At 38.3% G+C, this 24311-nt stretch overlaps 11 protein-coding genes across 11 annotated transcripts; 4 read left to right on the top strand and 7 right to left on the bottom strand.

Moving 5' to 3' along the window:
• Positions 1–52: 52 nt before the first annotated feature.
• SPOG_02014 (40S ribosomal protein S6) lies at positions 53–4114 on the bottom strand. The gene has a single exon (XM_013167118.1). The coding sequence runs from the start codon at positions 1069–1071 to the stop codon at positions 352–354; it is 720 nt and encodes a 239-aa protein (XP_013022572.1). The 5' UTR covers positions 1072–4114; the 3' UTR covers positions 53–351.
• SPOG_02013 (Cdc20/Fizzy family WD repeat protein) lies at positions 1738–3430 on the top strand (the record flags this gene model as incomplete). Its single annotated transcript, XM_013167117.1, has 3 exons — positions 1738–1748; positions 1787–1836; positions 1881–3430. 3 exons carry the CDS (start codon positions 1738–1740, stop codon positions 3428–3430), a joined length of 1611 nt encoding a protein of 536 aa, XP_013022571.1.
• SPOG_02012 (programmed cell death protein) lies at positions 3555–5017 on the top strand. Its single transcript, XM_013167116.1, has 2 exons — positions 3555–4023; positions 4218–5017. Exons 1-2 carry the CDS (start codon positions 3761–3763, stop codon positions 4777–4779), a joined length of 825 nt encoding a protein of 274 aa, XP_013022570.1. The 5' UTR covers positions 3555–3760; the 3' UTR covers positions 4780–5017.
• Positions 5018–5105: 88 nt separating this feature from the next.
• SPOG_02011 (cell wall protein Asl1) lies at positions 5106–7137 on the bottom strand. The gene has a single exon (XM_013167115.1). The coding sequence runs from the start codon at positions 7002–7004 to the stop codon at positions 5646–5648; it is 1359 nt and encodes a 452-aa protein (XP_013022569.1). The 5' UTR covers positions 7005–7137; the 3' UTR covers positions 5106–5645.
• On the bottom strand, positions 7054–8877 carry SPOG_02010 (mevalonate kinase Erg12). The gene is made up of 2 exons (XM_013167114.1): positions 8739–8877; positions 7054–8379 (listed from the first exon to the last, which is right to left on the bottom strand). The coding sequence occupies exons 1-2, from the start codon at positions 8811–8813 to the stop codon at positions 7234–7236; spliced, it is 1221 nt and encodes a 406-aa protein (XP_013022568.1). The 5' UTR covers positions 8814–8877; the 3' UTR covers positions 7054–7233.
• Positions 8878–8975: 98 nt separating this feature from the next.
• On the bottom strand, positions 8976–13445 carry SPOG_02009 (chitin synthase I). The gene is made up of 2 exons (XM_013167113.1): positions 9371–13445; positions 8976–9324 (listed from the first exon to the last, which is right to left on the bottom strand). Exons 1-2 carry the CDS (start codon positions 11887–11889, stop codon positions 9240–9242), a joined length of 2604 nt encoding a protein of 867 aa, XP_013022567.1. The 5' UTR covers positions 11890–13445; the 3' UTR covers positions 8976–9239.
• SPOG_02008 (diadenosine 5',5'''-p1,p6-hexaphosphate hydrolase Aps1) lies at positions 12016–15309 on the top strand. Its single transcript, XM_013167112.1, has 2 exons — positions 12016–12249; positions 12291–15309. Exon 2 carries the CDS (start codon positions 13760–13762, stop codon positions 14417–14419), a length of 660 nt encoding a protein of 219 aa, XP_013022566.1. The 5' UTR covers positions 12016–12249; positions 12291–13759; the 3' UTR covers positions 14420–15309.
• Positions 15310–15546: 237 nt separating this feature from the next.
• On the bottom strand, positions 15547–16308 carry SPOG_02007 (calcipressin; the record flags this gene model as incomplete). The annotated part of the gene is made up of 2 exons (XM_013167111.1): positions 15547–16019; positions 16266–16308. The coding sequence occupies 2 exons, from the start codon at positions 16306–16308 to the stop codon at positions 15547–15549; spliced, it is 516 nt and encodes a 171-aa protein (XP_013022565.1).
• SPOG_02006 (pyrimidine 5'-nucleotidase) lies at positions 16230–18637 on the top strand. The gene has a single exon (XM_013167110.1). The coding sequence runs from the start codon at positions 17624–17626 to the stop codon at positions 18308–18310; it is 687 nt and encodes a 228-aa protein (XP_013022564.1). The 5' UTR covers positions 16230–17623; the 3' UTR covers positions 18311–18637.
• A 289-nt stretch (positions 18638–18926) lies between these two features.
• Positions 18927–20606, bottom strand: SPOG_02005 (CMGC/MAPK/P38 protein kinase Sty1). The gene has a single exon (XM_013167109.1). It carries the CDS (start codon positions 20457–20459, stop codon positions 19410–19412), a length of 1050 nt encoding a protein of 349 aa, XP_013022563.1. The 5' UTR covers positions 20460–20606; the 3' UTR covers positions 18927–19409.
• A 415-nt stretch (positions 20607–21021) lies between these two features.
• On the bottom strand, positions 21022–23640 carry SPOG_02004 (oxidoreductase). Its single transcript, XM_013167108.1, has one exon. It carries the CDS (start codon positions 23196–23198, stop codon positions 21498–21500), a length of 1701 nt encoding a protein of 566 aa, XP_013022562.1. The 5' UTR covers positions 23199–23640; the 3' UTR covers positions 21022–21497.
• Between the last annotated feature and the right edge of the window lie 671 nt (positions 23641–24311).

Here is a 24311-nt window from a genome sequence, read left to right as displayed (position 1 = left end):
CTATTCAAATCAATCTTTGAAACATCTATAGTTTTACGACTCCTACTTGCTAGTTATATCGTAGCATTTATTCCATTAATATGGCCCTTATGGGCAAATATGTAAAAAGAGGCATTATTTCTTCTATCCAAATTTGCCCAACCTCTAAGACTTATTCTACGTTTGCTTTCCAAGTTTTTCAATCAGTGATATTTTAATATTTTAAAGATACATTGGTTTTTGCTGAGTTACAATTGCACTTTTAAAAAACTAAAGTTTGAGGAAAAATTCAGACAGTTCCAGGTCCCAATGAAAATCCAAATGAAAACATTATTATATAGATGACCTAGTTACTTTGTGGATATGTCAGCCTTAATTTTTTAAGGAAGAGGCACGACGAGCCTTGACAACTTCCTTCTTTTGCTTTTGTTCAGCAACGCGCTTGGCCATCAACTGAGCAAATTCACCAGCAGCCTCACGGTTCTTTTCAGCTTGTCTGCGCTTGAGAGCGAAGCGGTGACGTTTGTGTTGAAGGGTTCTGGGAGTAACAAGGCGTTGGATCTTAGGAGCCTTAGTGTAAGGCTTCTTGCCTTCCTTCTTGGGCTGAACCTCACGGCGGATGACGAATTGGCGAACATCGTCTTCCTTGCTCAAATTGAAGAAACGACGAATCTTGGAGGCACGCTTAGGTCCAAGACGCTTGGGGACAGTAGTATCGGTCAAACCGGGAATGTCTTGCTCGCCTTGCTTAACAATGGCGACAGCAAGAACAGACAAGTCTTGGTTGACGATGCAACCACGAACGGACTTACGCTTGCGCTCACCATCACGACGAGGGCGATAGCAAGGGTGACCAGCACGAAGCAAAAGACGAACACGGTGGGGAAGCAAGACACCTTGGAACATGGGGAAACCTTGCTTATCATTACCACCGGTGATCTTGAAAACGTAGCCCGCAAATTCGGGGCCTACAGAGTCTGCGGGAACTTCTTGGCCCATTCTCTTGTCCATGAAGACGCGGAGACGACGATCATCGTCGATTTCAATCAGCTTTTGAGTACCATTTGCTGGATAAGAAATGTTCAACTTCATTTTGCGTTGAGGTTCCCGGCAGGTTTTCTCACTGTTTGCCCAGTTTCCTGTACGGGAAAAAAGCAGTCACGTGTTAACGAGGAACAAATGACTGCGTTAATTTAGGTTTACCCTTTCGCTTATTTCTACACTTATTTTGTTTTTCGAAAGTAAATAAAAATCAACTTCACATTCGATGATCTCTGTTTACATTAAATAGATCGTTCATTCAATGTTATAATCCCGATTTATTATTATCTCCATTATAGTAGTACTTTAATGAAGTTTTCGTTCGTCTCTTTGTAGTCGTCGTGCAAAAAGTCTTTCTCCTTCAACGCTGACTTGTTTAGCTAAAGTCTTTCTAAAGAATATGCTACGAATCCTTATTGAAAGCTTAAAGTGATAATTCATATGCAATTTGCGGCATGTTTGCTTTTCTTTACGGTGATTAGACAAGACCTTGGATTACCAGTAACGTAGTAATACTCTCATTTTCTGTGCAATTTATGAGACATGCATATCTTGCATTTAATTCCATGGCCGTAGTCAGTTGTTCGTCTTTAATCTTTTCAATACCAGTCAGAGAAAGTCCTAAAATACAAGTTGATATAAAAAATGAAGTATCACATGCGAATAGTCTTTTTTAAAAATATCCTTTTTGATTTGAGTTATCATTTCCTGCTTATTATGGTTGGCCGGTAAGGATGATTTGTTTACTTTTGTCTATAGTTGTTAGACTCATTAAATCAATCACTCCGTCCACAAACGAGGCAATTTGCGAGGACAGTACACTCGCTGCAGTTTCAATTGGATTTATTATCGTCTTTTAGGAATGCATTCTCCTTTATCAACTCTATATGGAAATGCAGCTCCGGAGCGATCGATTGTATCTGCGGCTTCCTCGCCCCCAGGACCTATATTAAACTCTTCTAATCATTTTTTGAGATATAATCGGTTTCCTAGCCGTCGTCCTGGTGGAAGAAGAAACGTTTCAACGGCAAGAACAGACTTGGATCGTTTTCTCCCTTTGTCCTCGAGCTCTGATGCTCTATTGCTATGTCGACAGGATCCCCTGGAAAATCCATATTTACAAAAAAAAGATACCAGGGATCACTCCGACAGTCGTTTGGAGAAAGATTCTAATTGCCCTTACAATCGTTTGCTGGAACATGTTTTAGAGATTGATAAGACAAGTCATGTATTTCGTTTTTCTCCAGAAACATCTTCTCCTTCCAGCATTATTCCAATAACCTTAGAGTCAAAAACCAATACATGCAAAAAGAAGCATACTCCGGACCAAATTCTTCCTTTTCGAATCCTTGACGCTCCCGAGTTACGAGACGATTTTTATACCACATTACTTGCATGGTCTCCGCGCGGTGACCTAGCTATTGGTCTTGCCGAAAATGTGTGTTTATGGACAGAAGGATTAGGACCTGTTGGTGTTTTGGAAACCAGCATGTACGATGTAAGTAGTCTTGCCTACTCGTATGACGGTACTATTCTTGCTGCAGGAAGAATTGATGGAACCATCCAGTTTTTTGGAAGAGGGGAAGTTCGGCCCAGAATTTCCATTTATCATCCAGGCGATATCGGCTGTATGGCGTGGAAACCTGTACTGGACACGAATTGTATTATAATCGGAAAAGGAAATGGAGAGGTTGTAATCTATGATATACTGTGGTCCGATTCCACGATTAAAGCCACGAAGGTTGGAACAATTACTACTGCTCATGAAGAGCAGGTTTGTGGATTGGCCTGGAATCATGACGGCACTCAATTTGCTACGGGAGGAAACGATAATCGAGTTTGCCTTTTTAATTCTTCTGAATGGCAGAAGCCACTTTTTGTTTGGCAGCACGATGCTGCAGTCAAGGCAATATCTTTTTGTCCCTGGCAAAAATCTTTGCTCGCTACAGGAGCCGGCTCACACGACAAACATGTCCGATTTTATAATTGCAACAGCGGAAAAAAAATATCTGAGCTCTATTGTGGTGCACAGATTACTTCAATCCATTGGTCCCCAAAGTATAAAGAGTTTTGCGTAACTTTTGGTTATTCGGTGGAAAGTGTTCAACATCGAATTGCTATTTATAGCTGGCCTCATTTAAAATGCCTCGTTTCTGTTCTACCGAGAATCTCTGATACTCGATGTGTGCATTCTATTATGACTTGTACGTATGATGATGTACGAAAGAAGCAGGTTCCTGGTAACAGTATTGTCGTTGCAAGCAGTGATGATACTGTAAAGTTCTTTGATCTTTCGGAAAACTGTTCCTGGCATCACGATCGAGTTTTATCCTGGAACGGCATATTCGACTGTCAAATTTTGGAAATGCTGGAAGGCATGGATGGAACTTCTAGTTATCAAATACGTTAAAGTTCCTTTTCGTATATTTCAGGTATTTTTTTTTTTTTTTTTTAAACATGCCTTTTTAAAAAGTCCATCTCCGGATTTCTGGTGTTTTGCCTTTTGTAAGTGTCTATTATTTTTGTGTAAGGAACAGATATTTAATAAAATTTATCAAACTCCTTTTTCTTCTTCTCCATTAGAGCACGTACTTAAAGCAGTGTTTATTTTATTTTCTGTTCATTCCATCGAATTTCTCATATACAGCCTCTAACTGTCATTTGCACCTAACCAAATACCAAGGCCAACGCCTTTCTTTGCTCGTTCATCACTGTTAATCTTGTAATTCAACTCTCGAATATGGAAGACATAGATCTCGGCTTTTTAGCGGAAGGTAGCCTTAAGCAAAGCGATTTGCTGGACGTGGAATGTAGTCGAGTTGGAGGTCCTCCTCTACTTCTTCGGTCGAAAGATGTAGCTTCTATAAAGGAGAAGTGTGGCTCCAATAAGAACTTCTTATTGCAAATGTATGCACCTCGAAATAATGAGTCCTCTTTTCATCGTATTATCTACGTCTTTGTCGACAAAGATGGGAAAGCTCAAGAGGAAGGATGGACAAAGGGGTAAGTACTACAACAATACAAATGAAAAGAATACGAAGTTTATGGAAAGCTCCTTCTTCTGTCAGTGTGGTCCATGATCAAGTCAAAAGATATGCACTTTTATGGATCACTTCAAGGCACTTGCTACTGCTTCTACTATTTATTCTAATATTTTGCTTTATTATCAATTATTGTAATTAACATAATTTTTTTAGGATTCGTGTATTCAGAAGCCAAGCTTCGAAAACAGAATTCAAAAATCTGGACCTTACACTAGAAGAGAATTTCAATTCAAAGCTGTGCAGTCCACGAGAAATAGAAGTGGATTCTGATCCATCTGATGAACCATCAGAAGTTCAGCAAAAAGATCTTCAAGACGTAAAAGTGGAAACCGAAAATCCAACTAATGAGCCTTATACAAAAGCCACAGGTGATACTTCCTTTCTAAAGTTCCAAAAGTGTATATCTAGAGCTCCAGATCAAATACTGCGCTATTATCATTCTCCTTCTTCCCAGCCTTTATGGTGCAATAAGGACGGAATCCCTACCAGTGTTCCTGATTGCTCTTGCGGTGCCAAGCGGATATTAGAAGTACAAATTGTCTCTACATTATTAGCTGAGTTAGAAATTGACCACTCCGCAGAAGATGCCCTTGACTGGGGTGTTCTTACCATTTACACTTGTTCTGAATCCTGTGATTTAGCTAATAAAGGTATTGCAGAAGAAGTATGTTGGCTTCAAAAGTTTTCTGATCAAGGTATTGAAGCACCAGAGTAAGGGAATTATGGTGTTTCTCTGTTCTATTAGGGAAATTGATTTCTGGTTTGGTTATTACTATTTCTTTTGTTTACATGTCAGTAGCATCATTATGTATATCACTTATTTTTCAACACCACTTAACACACTGAACGATCAGATGTTTATAAAGTAGAATAGATTGAGGCAACATTGAATAGTAACAGCATCTTTTTACCTTTCTTTTTTTTGCCAAGTCAAATTTAACATACTAATTGCCTCCTTTAGATAACCATCCCATAATAGCTCATGCACAAATTTCTCCTAGCAATACAAACTACTCACATCTTACTTTTACAATGAAAACGCAAATTAAAAAGATTTATAAGTATTGAAGTTGTTCAAATTAATTTAGCTGTACTGTAAGACTGTTTAACGATAACTTTGTATAGAACAAAACACGAGTCAAACAGAAAACACATTCATAGTTGGTATAAAGAGAAAGAGAATGAATAAGAATGAATGCATTTCTGTTCAACCACGTTTTTTGTTTATACGATTTTTTGTCTTTGTTTCATATCATAATTGATAGCGGGAGACAAAATCAAACGTACTATTTCCAGAATCATAAATATATTTTCACGTCCTTTTTATATTTAGAACAAAAGAAAGGAAAGCAAACGAAAGAAGGGAAAATAAGAAGTCAAAAAAATAAGATCGATAACGAAAGTCAGAAAAGCGTTTGAAAAGTTTAAAAAGCGAGCGAAAAAATAAAACAAAGAAAGTCAAAACAACATTTAGCAAATACGTATCAAATAAGAAACTTTGACTTCGTAAATCAAAGGATAAATGTCATGTACATATTGTTCAGCAGTGCAATTCGTACAAATGAAATTGGGCTCTCGACCTTAAAGAGAAACGTACTTGGATCCAAGCTCACTAAGTTCACCAGCGGCATTGACCAAAGCGTTGTTCTCACCAACAGAGCTTCCAAGGTTACTAGCAGGAGCGAACCAACTGTAACGCTCAACAGCACCGTTGTTTTCCAAAAATTCAATGCTATCCTGGAAGACACTGCTGACATCACTCATACTAGGCAACTTACTAAGGTCCCAGTTTGTGCAAGCAAACTCAGTGACCCAGATGGGCTTACTGTAAGTAGAGGACAAACTGTTCACCAAGTCCTTGAGTTGATTAGCAGAAGTACCGTACCAATGAGTAGCAATGAAATCAATACGGCAATCAGAGCATGATTGCATGAACTTTGAAAGCCAGTCCTCACCAACGTTGCTAATAGCAGGAGAACCAAGGTACTTAATGCCGCCTGATTGACGAAGGGGAGTTAAGTATTGCTTATATAAGGAAGCGGCATAACCAGCATCTAAAGAAGAAAGATCAGGCTCGTTAAAGCCAATCACAGTAGCACCGTTGGAGAAAGTAGAAGAAGCACTCTCGATACCATCAGCAGAATGTTGGCTTTGAATAAACTCAAAGGAGGAATCTAAGTTAGAAGGACTGGAGCCCCAGTTATAATACCAGTTAGCAACACCCTTAAATTTATCAGCAACTGAGGGACTGGTACCGGGGATCCATGCCAAGCCACGCTTAGATGACTTATTTCCTGAAGGTGTGGCAGAAGCAGAGCTAGAGGTACTGCTAGAAGCAGAGCTAGAAGCAGGGGAGCTAGTGCTATAAGTATTGAGATTAGCTGCCTTAGCATTAGGAGCTTGAATGTCACCGGAAGGGAGTGGGGCACTGCTGGAAGTAATGGGAGTGCTTGCATCGGTGGTGCTAGATGCGGAAGCAAGGGCAGCAGAGGTAGGAATAGCACTAGAACTGCTGGCAACAGAATCCGTCGAAGAAGCAGGCTGGGCAGCAGTAGAAGAAGTAGAAGTAGCTTCAGCAGATATAGAAGCAGCAGCAATAGGATAGCTCTCGTTCAAAGCCATATTGGGAGCAACGGATGTTGAAGTAGCAGCAATAGTGTTGTTATTCCATGGAGCAGAAGTAGCGTTCATTTTGAAGAAAGGAGTAGTTGCAAAACTGCTTGGAGCGGTTGAAGATGAGAAAGATGTTTGATAAGAAGTAACAGGGGATGTACCGTCAGCGTTTGTACTCATGAAGACTGTTTTGTATATAGTTTCATAAGTAGTCGTAACATCGTTACCGCCGCGTCTATGATGACGGTGGTTAAGAGGGACGTAAGGAAGGGCAGAAGAAATGCCCAACAGAGCCATAAAAAGAAAGTTGATAAGAAATACGCGCATCTTGCTACAAATGAAAGATTAAAAGAAAGTAGGATAGCAAACGCGTCAATTTAGTTTTTGTTTTTATAAATCTAAAAGAATGAAAAGAGTCGTTTTAAAAGAAAGACTTATAAGGAGGGTATAATAAAGAGGGTATTGGGCTTGAGTGTTTTTGACCGAGGTAGAATCAGCCGCTCCAAACTCTTATATAAAACGAAAGTAGTCACAAATAAAAAGTACATTATAAACCTTAAAAATAAGTTTGTTTCAAATTATTGAGTAAATTGTATTTTTTACTTTCGAGAGTTTCGACAAACTCTGCGAAATATGGGGCTGAATCTGACACGACAGCTACACCGGGGCCTCCTAGTTGAATATCGTAGACAGAGTTTTTTAACGAATCTAATTCAGTAATAACATCCTCAACCATCTCATTTGAACAGTCAGTGTTCCTCAATGTAACTGTGCATCCTCCACCTCCTGCGCCAGTTAACTTTGTCGGACCTATGGATTTGGTAGCATTTATAACTTGCTCAATTGTAACATGAGAGACGTTTAATGCCTCAAGCATTTTTTGGTTGATGAAAATAAGCTCGCCAAGGACCTCTCGAAGTCGAAATACATCCGTCACGGTTTCAAGGGCTTCGATTGCGGATCGTGATATCCCATCAATGGTTTGAAAAATGGAATCAATTACAAGAGGTGAACGCTCTCGAAGTCGAAATACTCTCTGAATCAATTCTTTAGTACTCTTGGGCTGCTTTGTATCGGTAACCAGAACGGACAGAGGATTCTCAAGTTTTAAGAATTGCTTCATGGCAGTCGTCTTAGCCGTGGACTTTCGGAAAGCAATTAGGCCACCATGAGTAGCAGCGGCATTGTCAATTCCGCTAGGACTGCCCTGGATACAACATTCACCAATAAAAGACCAAGCTTCTATAAGAGTAAGGGTTTCAGCTCGGCCCAAGCTTTCTCCAGTTATTGGTGGCTGAATGAAGCCAAAAAATAATAACAAACATGTTGCGACATCGACTGAAACAGTCGCGCTGCTTCCCAAACCAGCACCCAAGGGCACTTCTGAATTTATTGTTATAACACAGCCTTGTGTAGGGGAACCAATCTGTAAATACAAGTACAAGATGCACAGCATTGATAGAAAAACTAGAGGACTCTTTTTCTCGTTTGTCAATAGCTTTTCCAACGCTGCCACGATCTCGTTATTGAGAGTGTTTGGAGGATGAAATACGTCCTTTGCGGGTACAGCTTTCCAAGGCAAAGATTCAAGAGGCCATGAGTGTTTCGTCCCTATATCTCGCATCTTTATGACAATCTCGGGTTTTTCGCTAGGTTCTATTCTACAATAGGTTCTTAGAGAAATAGAAGCCGCTACAGCTGTCTAAGATACTGTTAGTATTCTTGAGTATACAGAAGGCTTCGAAAGACCATTTAGCAAACTGAAAGCAAGAAATTTGGATGAACTTCTCCTAAGCTTGGGATAAATCAACTTGTAACTGTTAAATTGGAGCACAGTTGAATTTGTTTTTTTTCTTATAAAAGGATACAAGAGAATTATTTATAAAGCGATTCTTCATAAATGACAATTCCATGTAATGAGAATCGTTCAACACCATTAACATAAATAAAATGTACATCATGATTTCGTATTACCAATGTTTTTTTAAGTACAAAGAATAATAAGCTTAAAATAATTGCCCAGTAGCATGATCCTTAATAGAGCCTGAGACGTCAACTTACAGCACCGTAAACAACAGCATGTTCACCAAATAGGATTGTCTTCCCTGGAGAGGATACAATGAAACTTCTTTCCATTGACTTATAAGTGATTTCTTAGAGTAAGCTCAACTAGGTTTATGGCGAAGGACAAGTGCAAATTCTTATGTTGAACCCCATAAAAGAAAGATGGCTGGTAATAAGATGGCTGGTAATGGTAAATTTAAGCTTGGTAAGGTCCTCGCTTATTTACATGCTTATGCTAAAATAAGTGTTGCTTATACAGTATCAAATCTGTTTAGAAAAAGTAATTGATTTTAAGAGTAAATAAAACCACTTCCAGTTATTGCTATGCTATAAAGAGAGTAGCTAAAAAAACGAACAAAAGATAGTAGAAATTAAGAATTAAAGTATATTAGAGGATAGGGAACATATAATTGTACAAAGTTTTAGGTTAAATCATTCAAACCATTTTATGGTTGTGTAACATTAGGAAGAAATAAGCAACTTCTTCTTTTACAGAAGCTATACTCCTGTAACAATTCGTAGAAATAAATAGACTATGCATCCTACAAAACGGACTGCAGAAAATGCAACAACACTCCAGAAACTAGTAAATTGTTAATTACCATTGGCATACCAATACTTTCACTTACAGAAATGCTAAGTAATAGCTTGTTTGATTGTTAGAAATAGAAATCCCTTTTGTCTGGTTCAAGTTTATGACTACCGCAACCAGAGCCAGGTTGGAAAAAATCCAAGCCAATACAATGAATGTTCTGAAGTTTTTATAAAAATCCTGCTTCTTTAATGATATATCCGGAGACAAGAGAGTTTTGTCAACCGGACTTGCTAGCAAGCGCACAGATTTTTCGTACATATCATCGATGTCAGATTCATTCGTGGGAATCGCAATTTCAACGACCGTCCCCTTTGGATTTCTTTTTGCAATACCCAAATCATTTGAGACCGCATGTTCTCCTTTGGTACCCCAGGACACATCATGCGTGTTACAAAATGCGTAAACACTTAATATGTTTGTGTACATTGGCGACAGAATCAGGTATTGAACAAAAGATGTCAGCATATGCCAGGGATCGCAAGAAATTATAGAAATTAGTGCATACATTCCGTATGTCGTAGTTAAAGACACTACTATGTTCACGAAAATAGTATTGTTGGCTAAAGCATATCCAACCGATGAGTTTTCGTATTTTGCAACATCAATCGCATGAATAATTCCTCGATATGCAATCCAAGCAGAGCAAAATAATAGATAGCACATTAACAAACCATACAGCACCATTGTCGTTGTATAAAAAATTGTCGAGCCATGTGGACGATTTCCCAATGCCAGGATAAAACAAGGAATCAATAAAGCCCCATAAATCCAGTTCACTACTTTTGCAAGTACAGCTCCAGGGGGGAATTTTGCTTCTTTTGGGGCTACGCTAGACGTTAGGACATAAAAGATGATAAAGAAATTACCGACATTAAACCATGAATACAACATGTGTAGAAAAAGATAAAAAAACTCGACAATTAGCAAAACTTTTCGACCAAATGTATGAGTACTCTGAAAAATCCGATAATAATGAAACACAGAATGAATAGCAGCAAAAAAGCTTCCATTTAACCAACGTCTCCTTTGTAAAATGAACTCAGGTACACGATCGGGGACATCGGTATCCGCATACGCAGACTTGACATAGTGCAACGTCCAAGCTTCATGGCGTTTCGATACTAATTCAAAGCATAAAACACGATCTTCTGCCAAATACATATTCGCTTCAAAAATCCCTGAACATTCACCATTTTGTAACTCTCCGCGAAAATAGCTTTCCAGCGGGCCATTACCATTTTCGTCGTTTTGAAGGGCTTCAAACCGGTAAGCGCTAAAGGCACCCGGAAGTACAGAGATAAACCCGAGTACGCTTTCCAAAGGCTTGTCCAATAAGTTACTCATTTTATATTCAAAATTTTGGGTAGCAACTAAGGGATTCAACATGCTAGATCCATATTTCCCCTTCATAGTGACAACTTCACCGCATGCACCGGCTACTCTTGGATTTACATCGAATGATTTCCAAAGATGGTATATGGATTGATCCCCTGGTCGTGTACCGACATCCAATAAAACGCAAACAGTTGGCTGCAGAACTGGGCAAAGCGCTTGAAAAAACCATCGGTGAGAGTTAATTTTCTGTTTATTTTTCTCCTTTAAACAAAAAACCACCTGCACAGGAACTATACCTTTTTCGGAGCCTTTAAATTTTAAATTAGGATCGATGGATAATTGGGTTGTATACTCATATATATGAGCATTAACTTCCTTTTCATTTACTCTGTTTTTGGCTATCCCGTCTTGATAAACTCCAATGGATGCCAAGTAAGCCAAAGTCTTTGGATGTATATTGGTTCTGCCATCGGAAATTATACAAACGACCACCTTTTTCCAAGCATCTACTCCCCATACTGGAGAGCTCCTTTTCTTACAAAGGTAAGAAATGTTTTTCATAATGCTATGCATTGTACGTGCAAATAAAATTTCGTCTTCATTAAACATAGTAATGGCAATGCAAATCTCTGTCTTCCGGGGCTGAGCAAACAATGGCTGTCGAAGCGTAAATAAATTCTTAACAAAATCTTGAGGCTCACAAGTGGCGGCCGTGTAACGAACGTAGGAAAATTCTCGATCTTGCTGCTTAGGCAGACTAGCAAGAAGCATTTTGGGGACAGGGCAATCCAATACCAAGTTTCCTCTGAAGAGTTCTACTCTCTGAATAGTCTTTTTTCGCTTTAGCCGAGGTTCATGCTTTGACTGTTGTCGCTCAGGTTGTTGCTGATTTGATATATTCGGGGTATACGAATGGATGGGATTGGGTTGTGCCGTGTATCCTTCAAAAGGAGGACTAGATTCTTCTCCTTCTTTAACCATATAGTCATCTATACTAAAGTCATCTATAGAGGGAGCTTCTGAAGAAGCAATCAGATGTCTGTACTCTTTGTCATCTTCGTCTGCTTCAGATAACTGAGGGCTAGATCCATCTGAATTTTGGTACATTAGAGTTGGAACCTTCAATAGGCTAGCACGATTTGGCGGTTCAGTGGTGAGACCTGCTGCTTCTTCTTCATCTGGCGGACGTGGAAGAGAACGTCTCATCCATCGGCTCATTTTGCTTTCAAGAAATCAATGACTGAGAAACTTTCAATTGAAAAAAGGATAATGCTGTAAAAAGATTATAGATGCTTTGGAAGAATAAGGAAGCAACCAAAGATTGATTTTCTCAAAGAACGCACCCTCTTTCTATATAAGTAAGTAATACAAATAAAGATCTCTTGAAATTCTTTAACTTTTGTATAGTGAACAGTACAGCAGTGATATTCTCTCAGGAAGTATGTCGAAAAGAGCGTTTATTACAAGCCAACAGAATTGCTTACCATGAAACGAAAGAAATGAAAGCTTTACCGTTGAGTAAACAATGCAATGGAGAAAAGCTGGCTTTAAATAACACGAAATGTTTTAAAAAAAAAGGTAAATATTTACGTGGACCATACTTACTGTTTCACACTAAGTTCAAATAGTAAACACAGAAAGTTATTACATAGTTAAGAAAGAAGGGTGTTGAGTAACAGAAAAATACGAAGAAAAGTAAAAATAGTCGTGAATAAATTAGAGAAGGCTTTCGAAATTTCTTTTTGGTGAACAATAAATACCCGTTTTCGGTCGATCTTGTTATGCTGTTCGTTGAAGCCTTTTGCTAAAATCTTCCAGAAACACCATTTTTTGAGATTTCTATAAAAACAATGGAGTGTTTTTTAGACACCTTTTTTCTTGGGATTGATCGTGGAAGCATCCAATAAAGGAACATGAGGACATTGAATTGACTGTTGACCATATTCACAGGAATAAAAATAAGAAAATATCCTTTCCAACTATGCTTTGGAAGAGGTTTCTTTTCCCTCATACCTGCTGAATCTGTGTCCAAGTGGGACAATTTGATTAACATGAACGCAACTTGGGACGTAATTTGGCTTAGACTGGTCGAAACAGATAGTAAGAATCCCTTACATCAATTAAATTGTTTGTGTATGGCTTCAGGGGTATCCGGAATAGTCTGTCTCAAATTTTAAAAGTCCATCCAACATGAAGACTAGAAATGTGCTTTGGAATAATTTCATAGATGTTTCATTGATAGAAACATCAAATAAGCTTGCCTTGAAAAAAGAATAATGCTTACTCGCTGTAGGATCTTGTAATCGTCAAGTGTCTGATCTTTTTTCTTGGTACATTTCCTCAAGAAACAAGGAGCAAAGCAAAATCCCGTTAACCTTTTAAAAAGAAATCTTAAACTGGCCAGCATCAGCCGATATGCTTCGAGCCTTTCTTTAGTTTCTCCTTATGGACGAATATCATAAAGGTCGTTGGCTTTTTCGCAGGGACCATCCAATTGGAGTCACTTTTAGTTTTTATTTTCTTAAATATGTTCTATAAATCTCTCTTATTTTGCAAAATGGCCCATCGAGAGCTGTTTCGACACTGGTCTCCAAAGTACCACTTTCAACAACTTCGTTTACGCGTCTGAGACCGAAATGGGAAACTTTCAGATAACTCTTATTCATCTGCCTGCTACCCTTACTATATAATAGAAAAACCACTTCTTTATAACAAACTTTCTGTCAAATGACATATATTCGTTAGAACAATATTACTATCCCTTTCATATTATGAGAATCAACACTGGCTTTCCCTCGCTAGCACTCGGTATCCCAAAATGCTTGTCCACACGGGTGTTGGAATTTGTCGAGTGCCACAAATCGCGTTTCGTAGTCTTTTTGACATTTAGAGGAAATTTACCTCTAACTTTGTTGAATAACAAAGTTATTTGTTCTGTTGAGAACATTGGGATTTAGCTCTGCATCCCTAGGGTATTCTTGGTTTTTTTTCTCGAATTTTTTTTGACAAAAAAAAATTGATTCGTCTCCAGATTTCACGAAAATTTGTATGGAATTGATCATCCATAGGAATCTGGATTGGATAGAAGATGTTAATGGAGCCCGATCATTTACGTACGGCAGTCAACCGTTCGATGACTTCGCGTGAAGGTAGAAGCAAAAACCGGTTTAATCCCGTGACGGGAGCCAGGCTCGCTGCTGGAGTGATAGCGCTTTCGGCGGATAAGCGATATGTTCTGATGGTTTCATCAGCAAAAAAGCTTCCATGCTGGGTTGTGCCAAAAGGTGGTTGGGAGGCAGATGAATCGATACAACAAGCAGCGTTGCGTGAGGGCTGGGAGGAAGGAGGATTAATTGGGAGAATCACACAGTCACTAGGTTGCTTTAAAGACAATCGTCCAACGGATACGGTCGATCGAAGGAAGAAGTACTTGGAGCAACAAATCATGAATGCCCACCAGCAGCACAGCGATGATGGAACCTCCGATCCAACTAGTACATTGACCGCTGAGACAGAACAAAAACTGACTTCCATCGAGAAGATAATGATTCCTCCCCGTGCGGAATGTGAGTTCTTCGAAGTTCTTGTGGAGCGGCTGGAAGACTGTTATCCCGAAATGGGAAAGCGGCACAGAATGTGGATGTCCTATGCAGAAGCTAAAAGGGCTCTTGCAAGCCGAAAAGATATTTTGGCTGCTTTGGAAGAAAGTTCCATCATCAAGGAAATGGATGAAAGAAATCATATTTAAAGTGTCTTTTTAATCATGATTGTATCGTTTTTTCTCTTTAGTGTTTTTTCTCTTCATGAACTATCATCCATGGAAAAGACTGTGTCCTTTTAATGGAATCAATTAATGAGGGTAATTTTGATGTATGGCTAATCTATGTTGTGGATAACGGTTTGTCCCAATTAGTTTTGCCGCTGTTATTTGTTTTATGGGATATATATACTCCTTTTTATATTCTTATTTCTCTCTTTCAACGTTCCTATCAATATTTCCTACACTTCTTTTTTAGACTGAACGGAAGAAGCTTCTTTCTTCGTTTACGTCTATGTGCATTAGCTTCGTAAATAAAACAATGGAAGTCACGGGAGTTTTTGTCATTTTTATGATTGCACCCATCTCGCATAAGTTTCTGAAATCCTTCTTTTACTTTTCTTTCCACGTATGATTCTTTCTACTCTTTTCCGAACAGTTTTCAATTTTTTTCCTTATTTTTACGTTTTCATTCTCATTATAATTAAAGAAACTTTAGTTGTCCGTTTTACTATTCACTGTTTCTTGATGTTCTCTTCTACCACTCGTTCTTTAACCACAATAAGGTTGTAAAAAAGGAGCATGATCTTCTTTTTGCTTTTTTCTTTTGCTAATGAATATTAAACCACTGTATCGTTTTTTTGTTCTACGCGTGCACTCATAATAGACACGCAGCTTCGAACCCAATCCTCTATGGAAACCGCTAGAACAGCATGTATACAGTAGCGAAGGTAAAAGATACATTGTAATTTATAGATCTTGCGCTAATAATTCTCTTGCATGGGTATGAATGGCTTTGAATGAAAGAAATGGAATGGATAGGAGATGGATTTTGTCAAAGTTTTGTATAGGCAACTAATCTACCGTTTTTAATGTAAAAGTATTTTTTTTTTTTATATTGTGTTTTCTTTCTTTTTCATTGTATTGTATTTTCTCGAGAGTTAAATCTCGTGCGTCGCTGAAAAGAAATCAACAGAAAAAAGACTGTTCAAACAAAAGTAGCAAAATGAGTTCATAGGAAAAAACAAACGAATCTGTGTAACATGAAATGGAGGAAGAGGACACCATGAGCAGGTGATAATAAATAAGCATGCTTTTTGAGATTTAAAAAACGAGATCTAACTGGCATGAGGGGATGCGCGAGAAGAATCCACGTCGGAAATTACGATACGAGGCCCCGTATCTGAATTATCCAAATAAGTATTTCCAAGTTGATCGAGTCGAAGTTGAAGGTCATGGGCAAGATGTAAAGAATTAGGAGACTCTTCCGGAATAGGTGACCAGCCTAACGGCGGAGATCCTGGAGGACTGATAAGCCAGTTTTTTTCGGTTTTAGGAACTTTAAGATTGTAGTTTTGCATGAGTGAGGGATCCTTCGTCGACACATCTGGAACGTAATGGCAGTCAATTGGGGCGCCGGTTGGCAAAGAGGTATGTTGTAGAGTATGAAGAGCCTGGCGTTCGGCCCCTGAATCCTCATAAAAGGCCATCACTTTGCCCAGACCCTTGATGACTTTTGTTGAACGAGGGTTGGAAACCGAGTGTATGAATTCTTGCAATTCTGCAACAGAACTAGAGGTCGTTGTGAAGACTATCATTGCAAAGGAAGAGAACGAAAAGATTCAAGCAGAAATGTCTTGAAAGAGACCCACAGTAATATATAAAAAAGCAGGCCAAACGATCCTCAGTTCCAAGAAATAGCCGACTTGCGGTGCAATGACAATTTCAACAATGAAAAAGAAAACTATTTAGAAGAAAACACTGGAAGCTTTAAAAGGGCTATATATGGGTTAAGACAGAAGAAATACTAATAAGTATAGGGACCTTACGAACACACCAGCAATGAAGGGTTGAGAAGAACAAAACCTCAGTTCAGCCATGAATATGGACACTAAAGAATGAAAAACATATGATTTCCTCTTTTGGTATAAATAAGAAAAAGAAAGGGAAGGGAAAAGGAAATCCTTCTTTTACCAATTGCCAGTGAATCACCTAGAAAACTTGAAACAACTACGAGCTGATTTCCTTTCCTAACAGAACGTTGTGATATGTACGATGGAAAAAGCTTGTGGAAAGAGATGTTGTTTATGTTTTGGCCCCTGTGAGAAAAGGTTATTGTTAGACTAAGTGGAATGGATTCCGATAGATCAACAGACTCTATTTCTCTATTTTCCTCTCTCCTCAATATCCGTTTATTTTATTTTACACTTTTTTATAGGCCCTAGTTCGTTTGGAAGGATGTTTGCTACGAATCTCCTACCTGATATTATAAAAGACAAACCAAGGCAGCAAGGACGCGTTTGTCTTTCTGTGTATTTTCCTTATCTTCCTTCTAACGTGGCTTCTCAATTACGACCCCTTCTCCCTGTTTACTTCATGGAAGCTACCCTACCGACTTTTCGTATCAAACCAAGGATGATCGTCTAAAGACTCTTAGCTCGGTAAAAATCGCTCAACATAATTCTAGTCTTCATCACTTCAAATGACTCTAATGGAAGGTATTTTCAAGGACTCTTCTTCCTTTAAGCTGTGTGTGAAATTACGGATCCCGAAACCATCCTCGTGATAACTTGACATCCAATATACTGTAGGCTGCAGACCCTGGGAAATTCGTGTCCATCTCTTCTTGATTCTAAGAATGCGAGGCTTTGTATCGTAAGGCTTCCACTGCTCTGCTCGTCTCTCTACCTTCGTTTCTTCTTTTCCACCCAACTTTGCCTTGAGCGAATCCCCGGAAGATAGCAAGCTCGTTTGGGTTCGCTATTTCGAGATAGATTCACAAGCATATATCTCGGAGAATGAACAAGTATAAATAGAGACGCAAGTATGACACTTGAATTCTACCAACAAGAAAACTAGAATTTGGCTTACGATTGTTGTACAGGTTTGTTCTGAAAAATAAAGAAATTCGACTGTATTTTTTGCAGCATTATATTTGGCAGATCCCGTTACCCTTCATTCTTGTTTTTTGTGATTTTTTAGAAAAGGGAACCCCCGTTTTTATTTTATTCAGATTGTTTTACTTCGTCCTTGCTGATATCGTCGAAAACACGGTTTGTTTATATCTTGGTATCGACGTGCATTTTTCTTCATATCTCTAATTCGTGTCATAAGAATCTTCTTTTGCTTTATTGAAGTTTGAAACCCTTTTATTTTTCTTGATTTTGATTAATCCTTTTCTTTTTGCGTGCTATCATGACGTTCGAGAAAAAAGTCATCTTTTTTGATTTGGATAATTGCTTATACCCTAAATCGTATGCCATTCATAACATGATGGCTTCGCGGATCACAGCGTATTTTGCAGACAAGTTAAATATTCCTGAGGATGAGGCGGAGCGTTTACGCGAAATATATTATCGTCACTACGGTATCGCCATCCGTGGTCTTGTCCTTCATCATCAAATCGACGCCGTTGACTACGACAAACGTGTGGACCAATCACTTCCTTTGGAAAAGGTGATCAAGCGAGATGATCGTTTGCGAGAGATGCTACTTGAACTTCGTCAAAAGTATAAACTCTGGGTATTCACCAATGCCTACATTGTGCATTGTTCCCGTGTTTTAGCTCTCATGGGGATTGCTGATTGCTTTCACGGGGTTACTTATTGCGACTATGACGCCAAAGACTTAATTGCCAAACCCATGCCGGAAATGTATGCGCGTGTTATGAAAGATGCTGGCGTCACCAACAAGGAAAACTGTATTTTTTTCGATGATTCTTACGGAAATATCATTGGGGCAAAAGACTTTGGTTGGAAGTACACCATTCAGTTGGTCGAACACCAAGAGCCTTTGCCCGAACCTCAGGCGGGTTCTCATGTAATTCGTGATATCCATGAAGCAAAGGATTTTTTAGATTCTATATTCAAAGATGATGATTAAAAAATATAATCTTCCTATGCATTCCCTTCTCCCTTTATTTTCTCTCAATGCTTTATCCTTCGAAGAACCCTCCACTGTCAATAGACTGATAAACGTGTTTATATGTTCTTTTATTCGGATACTAACGATTACGAGCTTTCCCTGCGTTTAGCAACTCTTTCTTTTTACTTCCAGTTCCTGAATACCTTTTTAGGAGGATTTCATACGTGTCTATGAATTCGTTATGCCGCTTTATCATCTTATGCAAACTTTTTATGCCTTTCACGTGTAGAGCTTTTTACGTTTCCTTTTATTTTATGAGCCATTCGTTTTAGTGTAATGAATTGTTTATTTTTTTTTGTACCATGTTACTAGCCTATATCATTGCGGCATAGACCATCGCTTTTCATGAAGGAAGTAGATTCGTAGCTATCTATCTTTCAAGCTTGTATCTCCATTTGGATCTTTGCAATGTGTATAATTGAAATACTTTGAACGAACTGCTATATCCTTAGCGCAATTATTATGTCCTTTTAAATCAAGCTTATAACCTACGCCGAGCATTTGCTTCTTTATAAATGATTTATATCAAGGTACGCTGATCGAGATATTAGAGTTTTATATGGGTAATTCAAAATGCAGACAGTGGAGAATATATATATTACTATCTAAGATTGTCAATTTTACTAGTGCAAACCCAAACTTTACACTTTACCAAAGTAGGTGTTCACAGAACCATCAAAGAAAGATCTATAAAAACCTTATATCTATAGAAATAATACCTAATACAATCCCGTTGGGAAAGGACCTAGCAAGAAAGAAATTATCATATAAATGAGACCTTGCAAACGACGGCATTGCCATAATAACTCATAAGAGAACTTAATTAAAAGTCCAAATACATACATATCAAGGGATAAATAAGAACCTAGCTTTTTAAAAAAAAAGAGAAAAACCATTTACGCATAGTCTAATAACAGCAAGAACATTATTAACACATCATTTCGGGAAACTTCTGAAACGCTTTCAAGAAGTGAAAAGATCAGTTAAACCATATCAGATCCAATAAAGTCGAGCCATTTTAAATACTAATGGGTCATCCAAGCAGTCATGGATGGCTTCATTCTTGTTGATCATTATTATAATTGTGAAAAGATAGCACTTCGGAATACATCATTACCTTCCAAGTTTCCACAGGCAGATCACTGTCCTGGAAAGACCAATCGAATATTTCGTCAGCGACTGGTTCATCAGTAGGATCATGGTAAGGAGCGAGATATTCATGGGCCAAAGCGTCAGCAGCACTAATACGCTTACGAGGGTCAAAGACAAGCATCTTCTCTAGTAAATCAACGGCTGCAGGGTCAGTGTTTTTAAATTTTTCTGAGAAGGGGACCTTTTCCTTCTTGGGAAGCGATTGGACAAAACGTAAAGTGTTTTTGCTACAAATGGTTTCAATGACTTCCATAGGTGGCGTCCCCAACAGTTCAGTGATTATAGAGAATTGGTTAACGTGATCGCGGCCAGGAAAAAGAGGTTTTCCTTCAATCATTTCAGCGAAAATGCACCCCGCACTCCAAATGTCCACTTCTACATTATATTTTTGCCATGTAAGCATGATTTCTGGAGCTCTGTAGTACCGAGTCGAAACATATCCAGTCATCTGAGGATCTTGAATACGGGCAAGGCCAAAGTCACAGATCTTCAGATCACAGTTCTCATTAATCAAGATATTACTAGGCTTCAAGTCTCTATGAATTACGCCCGCCGAGTGCACAAATTTCAATCCCCGCAGAATTTGGTATAGAAAATATTGAATAAATTGGGTTTCTAATGGCCTCGACGTCAACAATCTATGAAGATCGGTACCCAACAATTCCGTGACAAAATAAATATCTTCAAAAGGAGAAATGAATATATCGCTTAGACTGATAACATTTTCATGGCGCAGATGTTTCAACAGCTTCAGCTCCCGGTATGTCCTTTTTGCTAAAACTGGTGTACTAAACGGTTTCATGATCTTTTTGACAGCAACATTCATTCCAGTAAGCTGATCCTTTGCTGAGCAAACCAATCCGAAGGCACCCATGCCAATCGGCTGTAGGTCGCTGTAACGCGTTGTAATTTCAAAACAAGTACCAAAAATCTGTGTACGAATAAACTCCGCCATATTTAGCCTTCTGTCGTTGGTTTTCACCAGGGTAACTCTCGCTGTTCTTCCAATTTCTAAACCAACGGGTTCAAAGTGCTAGTGCTATATGGACCCTTTTTTCTGTAAAAGGAAGCTCTATAATTATTTTTTTTAATTGAAAATCGATCAATTAAATCTCGTTAGGTCCTAGTGAATGAACGTTGTTAAAGGTAGATGCTAAGCAGAGTTCCCTTTTACACGTAAGGAAGTATCCTATAATATTGGAGTGCAGAGCGTTATTGTAGATTAGGGTCGGATATAACGAGTAGAATTAAATCGTTAACTTATTTAAAGCATTGGAAGAAACGAGAATTTGCTGCTTGAATGTTGTAAGCAAAACATGGTAGGAAAAATTGTAGGTTGAGAGCAAAACAATAGGTTTGTCATATAGACGAATAAAAAAACGAAAGAATATGTAAGAACAAGTGGAGCATACCAAAATTCAGAATGAGTTGATCTTTGCAACATGCAGGCATAAATAAAAAGTAGGATACACACGTCCATGCAATTTACAGGTTTTTATAGAGAACGCTACAAAACATGAAGGATAAAGAAGTCGTATATTATCATTAAACAATACAGAAAACCATACAGGCAAGGAAACGATCGTTTCACGAGTTATAAAGAAAACTAAGTAAGAACGATAACATAAGGGAAGAAATAAAAATGCGCCTTTTTTGATTTTTTGGTTTACCCTAGATAAGTAGTAAGTCTATTGCAATGCATATATCTTAAAGAAAGAATGAGAAAATAGAAATAATCGTTAACGTCCCAAATGGTAAAAATCAAGATCAAGATGTCAATATCAAGTAGTGAAACATGCAATATAGGCCAAGCAGCATATCCTGCGCTCGACTTCATTTTTAATGATTGCCGCAATTTGCTTGTGGGCATACAAAGGTGAGTCCTAAAGACCTAAAGAATCATCAAACGAAAGAAACAAGGAAATGGAAAGAGAAAGGGAAAGAAAAGAATGACAAGAGATATTGGCTAACTGCTTATTATTCGTTAAATTCATTAGGATTTTATACGCCTAGGCTTTCGAGATAATGGAAAACGACGGACTGCCGTAGGTATCACCGTCATCATGGAGGTTTCCGATTGCATAGATGATTTTCGGGAAGCAGCATCTCCTTTAGAATGATTCATAATGGTAAAGTAATCGGATTCTCGATCTTCATTTTGCGAGTCAGTAGAATTGGAATTGGGTCGAGACATGTCTGTTCCGTACGCCAGTGACGGTGTTGACGACTCGACATCACTCAGATGACTCGCTTTGGGAGATCCCGATGAGGAAGGAGTCTTAGATACTGCTTCCCTTCCTTCGGCCATTATGCGCGTTTTATGATTTCCTGGACTCTGGTTTGGTAGTACTTTTCGAGAAAGTTGATGATCGTAAGAATTTCCTAATCCATCAAACGATTTTTTTAAAGATTGCTGAATATGTACGAGTGATGAAGAGTGAAGAGAACGACGAGAGCGACGATTCGTTAATGAAAGCATATCCATATTGTCAGAAGAAATCGCACGGGCTTTTAAAGCATTCGCAGGTGATTGCGTTACTCCACCGACATGGTTTTTTTGAGGTTCCGTAAACATAGCCGTTGAAGGACGCGAAGGAGGGGTCGAATCTAGCTGGTCTGTGGACATCGTAAATGACTGAGGATGCTTCAAGATACTAGTACCCTTATTTTTTACGGGTACAGTTATGGGACGAGCTGGCAAATCTGAAGGCCCCCTATGAATTGACAGCGGTGTAGGACACTGAATATGTGAAAGCAAAATGCTTATAGTGTGCATGTGAGGAGCTTTAACATCATGACTAACAGCCAATTGAACTAGGTATCGCAAATACGACACATACTCCATGGGCTTGTGCTGAATATAATCCTTAAACATGGGGTTACCTGAAGCATGAGCCAGGAAGGAATCCCGCTGTTTCGAAATCCTTTTTCCGTCAATAGAGCCATGAAAAACGGATGCAATGGAGTTTATTTCCGATAGGACTCCTTTGTGTAGTTCAAAAATTTCCGGTTGTTCAAGAAGCTTAGCGGCGTTAGGATTCTGCGTGAGGACAGTCAAGGGAAAAAGGGAAATAGGAAAAGCTAGATCCTCTATTTGAAACAGTATAAGTGAATCAACAATCTCACAAGGGATTCCTCCGTTGCATAGAATGTTCGCTAAAAGCTCTAATCTATCAAAATGTGCAGAGGATCCGAATTCGCTCAAGTATAAAGGCGTGTTTTCTCCATGATGAAACTCATTGACGTCCCTTTGGACAATTCCCGAGTGAAATGAAAAGGAAAAAATGGGATTTTCAGGGAAATGCTTTTGAAAGCTCTCTTCGATTCCAATTGATCCAGTAGTATTGTAGACAATACAAGTATGTCCCTTGGTAACAACTGACTCAAGGACAGACGGTAAATCAAACGAAAAAGGGCATGGTTTAATGGAAATAAGAATATAATCAAACACTTTTCCTTCATTCGCAAGATCAATAATTTTGTTAGCACGATATGTAGGCCGATATTTTCGGGAGCCAAAGGGCTTCGAATGAATCGTGAGTGTAGATATTGGGGCATCAGGAACATTGAAGAATAAAATTGTTTCTTGACAAGCAACTGATGTACTTTGTTGAAGCCTCCATCCTAGTAAGGTAGTGATAGCAGCGTTTCCGATACAGAGAACACTGATGCATGGCTTTTTTCCCGAGTCCATTATAAGTTCACAAATGAGAGCAATAGAAACCTATAGATAAATTAAATGATTATAAAGAGAGTTTTTTAAAGAAAGAATAAAGTTGAAGTAATAAATTATGATAGTCGTTTGACAGAAACAAAGGGATTATAGATTCCAATGATTAACAGAAATGATCCATCCGGAAAAGTCTGAAAATAGTAAGATTCAAATAAGATTGCTTAGATGTCAAATTTAATTTCTTTTTTCCAAACAAAGCTTTCGTAGTATATGTTTAAATGAAGTCGTTACGTGGAACGAGAATATAGGTAAAAATACAGGTGAATAGTATGATTCTAAGGAAGATCGATGTTGTCAACGGCCACTTCTTTGTCTCAGGAATACTTTCTATTAAAACAATTATCTTTTTCAGTGGTTTGTTATGGTCGTTTTTTAACGCTGAGCAAAAAGTCAGTGTATTCGGAAGGAGAATTCTTTCAAGGCGTCAATAGACGTTCTCGAGAAGGTTATAGTATGATATTATTCAAAGTGCCGGAGAATTCCTAATATTATCGAATATTACATATATTTTATAACACTATGGAGTATATTGTTTAAGGACGCTACCTGTACCAAGACAAAAGAAGAACAGGTGAAACACAAATCCAAGCAATAAGAAAAATCCAATAATTCATGAGTTAGAAATAGCTTTTACTTTATTAGGATAGAGCTATTATTGAGATAGCTATCTCCAGAAAAAACATCCAGTAAGATAGTTTTTGCAGGTCGAGAGAATGACTTGTTTATCGATCCATCTTTGTCAATCAGGCTCATGGGAATATGTAGAGCAAGAGAATTCTATTCCATTCCAAATTCACACGCCTATTTACCATTCCTTAGTCCATTCACAATTCTTTCATACTTCTGATATACATATTCACTGTCTCCTATGTTATACATATATAATTTCTACATTTTTACTTACAATGTACCACAAGGCATAAGAAAAGTTCGTGAATAAAAAATAAGTTATTTTTAGAGCAAGAAAAAAAAATGATAATCCGAAAACGAGAGAATAGAACAATGGATAATATGCTAAGGAGAGAGTTTTTTCTTGCTCATGTAAAAAAAGAAAAAAAAAAAAAAAAAAAAAAG

Source organism: Schizosaccharomyces cryophilus (assembly GCF_000004155.1).
Source record: "Schizosaccharomyces cryophilus OY26 unplaced genomic scaffold supercont4.2, whole genome shotgun sequence".
In the NCBI taxonomy this organism is placed as follows: Eukaryota; Fungi; Ascomycota; class Schizosaccharomycetes; order Schizosaccharomycetales; family Schizosaccharomycetaceae; genus Schizosaccharomyces; species Schizosaccharomyces cryophilus.
The sequence above is the reverse complement of the archived record's forward strand: the minus strand, read 5'-3'. Positions and strand labels throughout refer to the sequence as shown.

Bases quoted from the DNA above. Each gene is read 5' to 3' on its own strand.
- SPOG_02008 (XM_013167112.1), top strand. From the start codon at position 13,760: ATGTTAATGGAGCCCGATCATTTACGTACGGCAGTCAACCGTTCGATG.
- SPOG_02010 (XM_013167114.1), bottom strand. From the start codon at position 8,813: ATGGAAAGAAGTTTCATTGTATCCTCTCCAGGGAAGACAATCCTATTT. The intron at 8,380-8,738 runs GTAAGTTGACGT...ACAGTATCTTAG, and splicing joins ATGCTGTTGTTTACGGTGCT to ACAGCTGTAGCGGCTTCTAT.
- SPOG_02006 (XM_013167110.1), top strand. From the start codon at position 17,624: ATGACGTTCGAGAAAAAAGTCATCTTTTTTGATTTGGATAATTGCTTA.
- SPOG_02009 (XM_013167113.1), bottom strand. From the start codon at position 11,889: ATGAGCCGATGGATGAGACGTTCTCTTCCACGTCCGCCAGATGAAGAA. The intron at 9,325-9,370 runs GTAAGTGAAAGT...ACAATTTACTAG, and splicing joins AGCTATTACTTAGCATTTCT to TTTCTGGAGTGTTGTTGCAT.
- SPOG_02011 (XM_013167115.1), bottom strand. From the start codon at position 7,004: ATGCGCGTATTTCTTATCAACTTTCTTTTTATGGCTCTGTTGGGCATT.
- SPOG_02004 (XM_013167108.1), bottom strand. From the start codon at position 23,198: ATGGACTCGGGAAAAAAGCCATGCATCAGTGTTCTCTGTATCGGAAAC.
- SPOG_02005 (XM_013167109.1), bottom strand. From the start codon at position 20,459: ATGGCGGAGTTTATTCGTACACAGATTTTTGGTACTTGTTTTGAAATT.
- SPOG_02012 (XM_013167116.1), top strand. From the start codon at position 3,761: ATGGAAGACATAGATCTCGGCTTTTTAGCGGAAGGTAGCCTTAAGCAA. The intron at 4,024-4,217 runs GTAAGTACTACA...TAATTTTTTTAG, and splicing joins GAGGAAGGATGGACAAAGGG to GATTCGTGTATTCAGAAGCC.
- SPOG_02014 (XM_013167118.1), bottom strand. From the start codon at position 1,071: ATGAAGTTGAACATTTCTTATCCAGCAAATGGTACTCAAAAGCTGATT.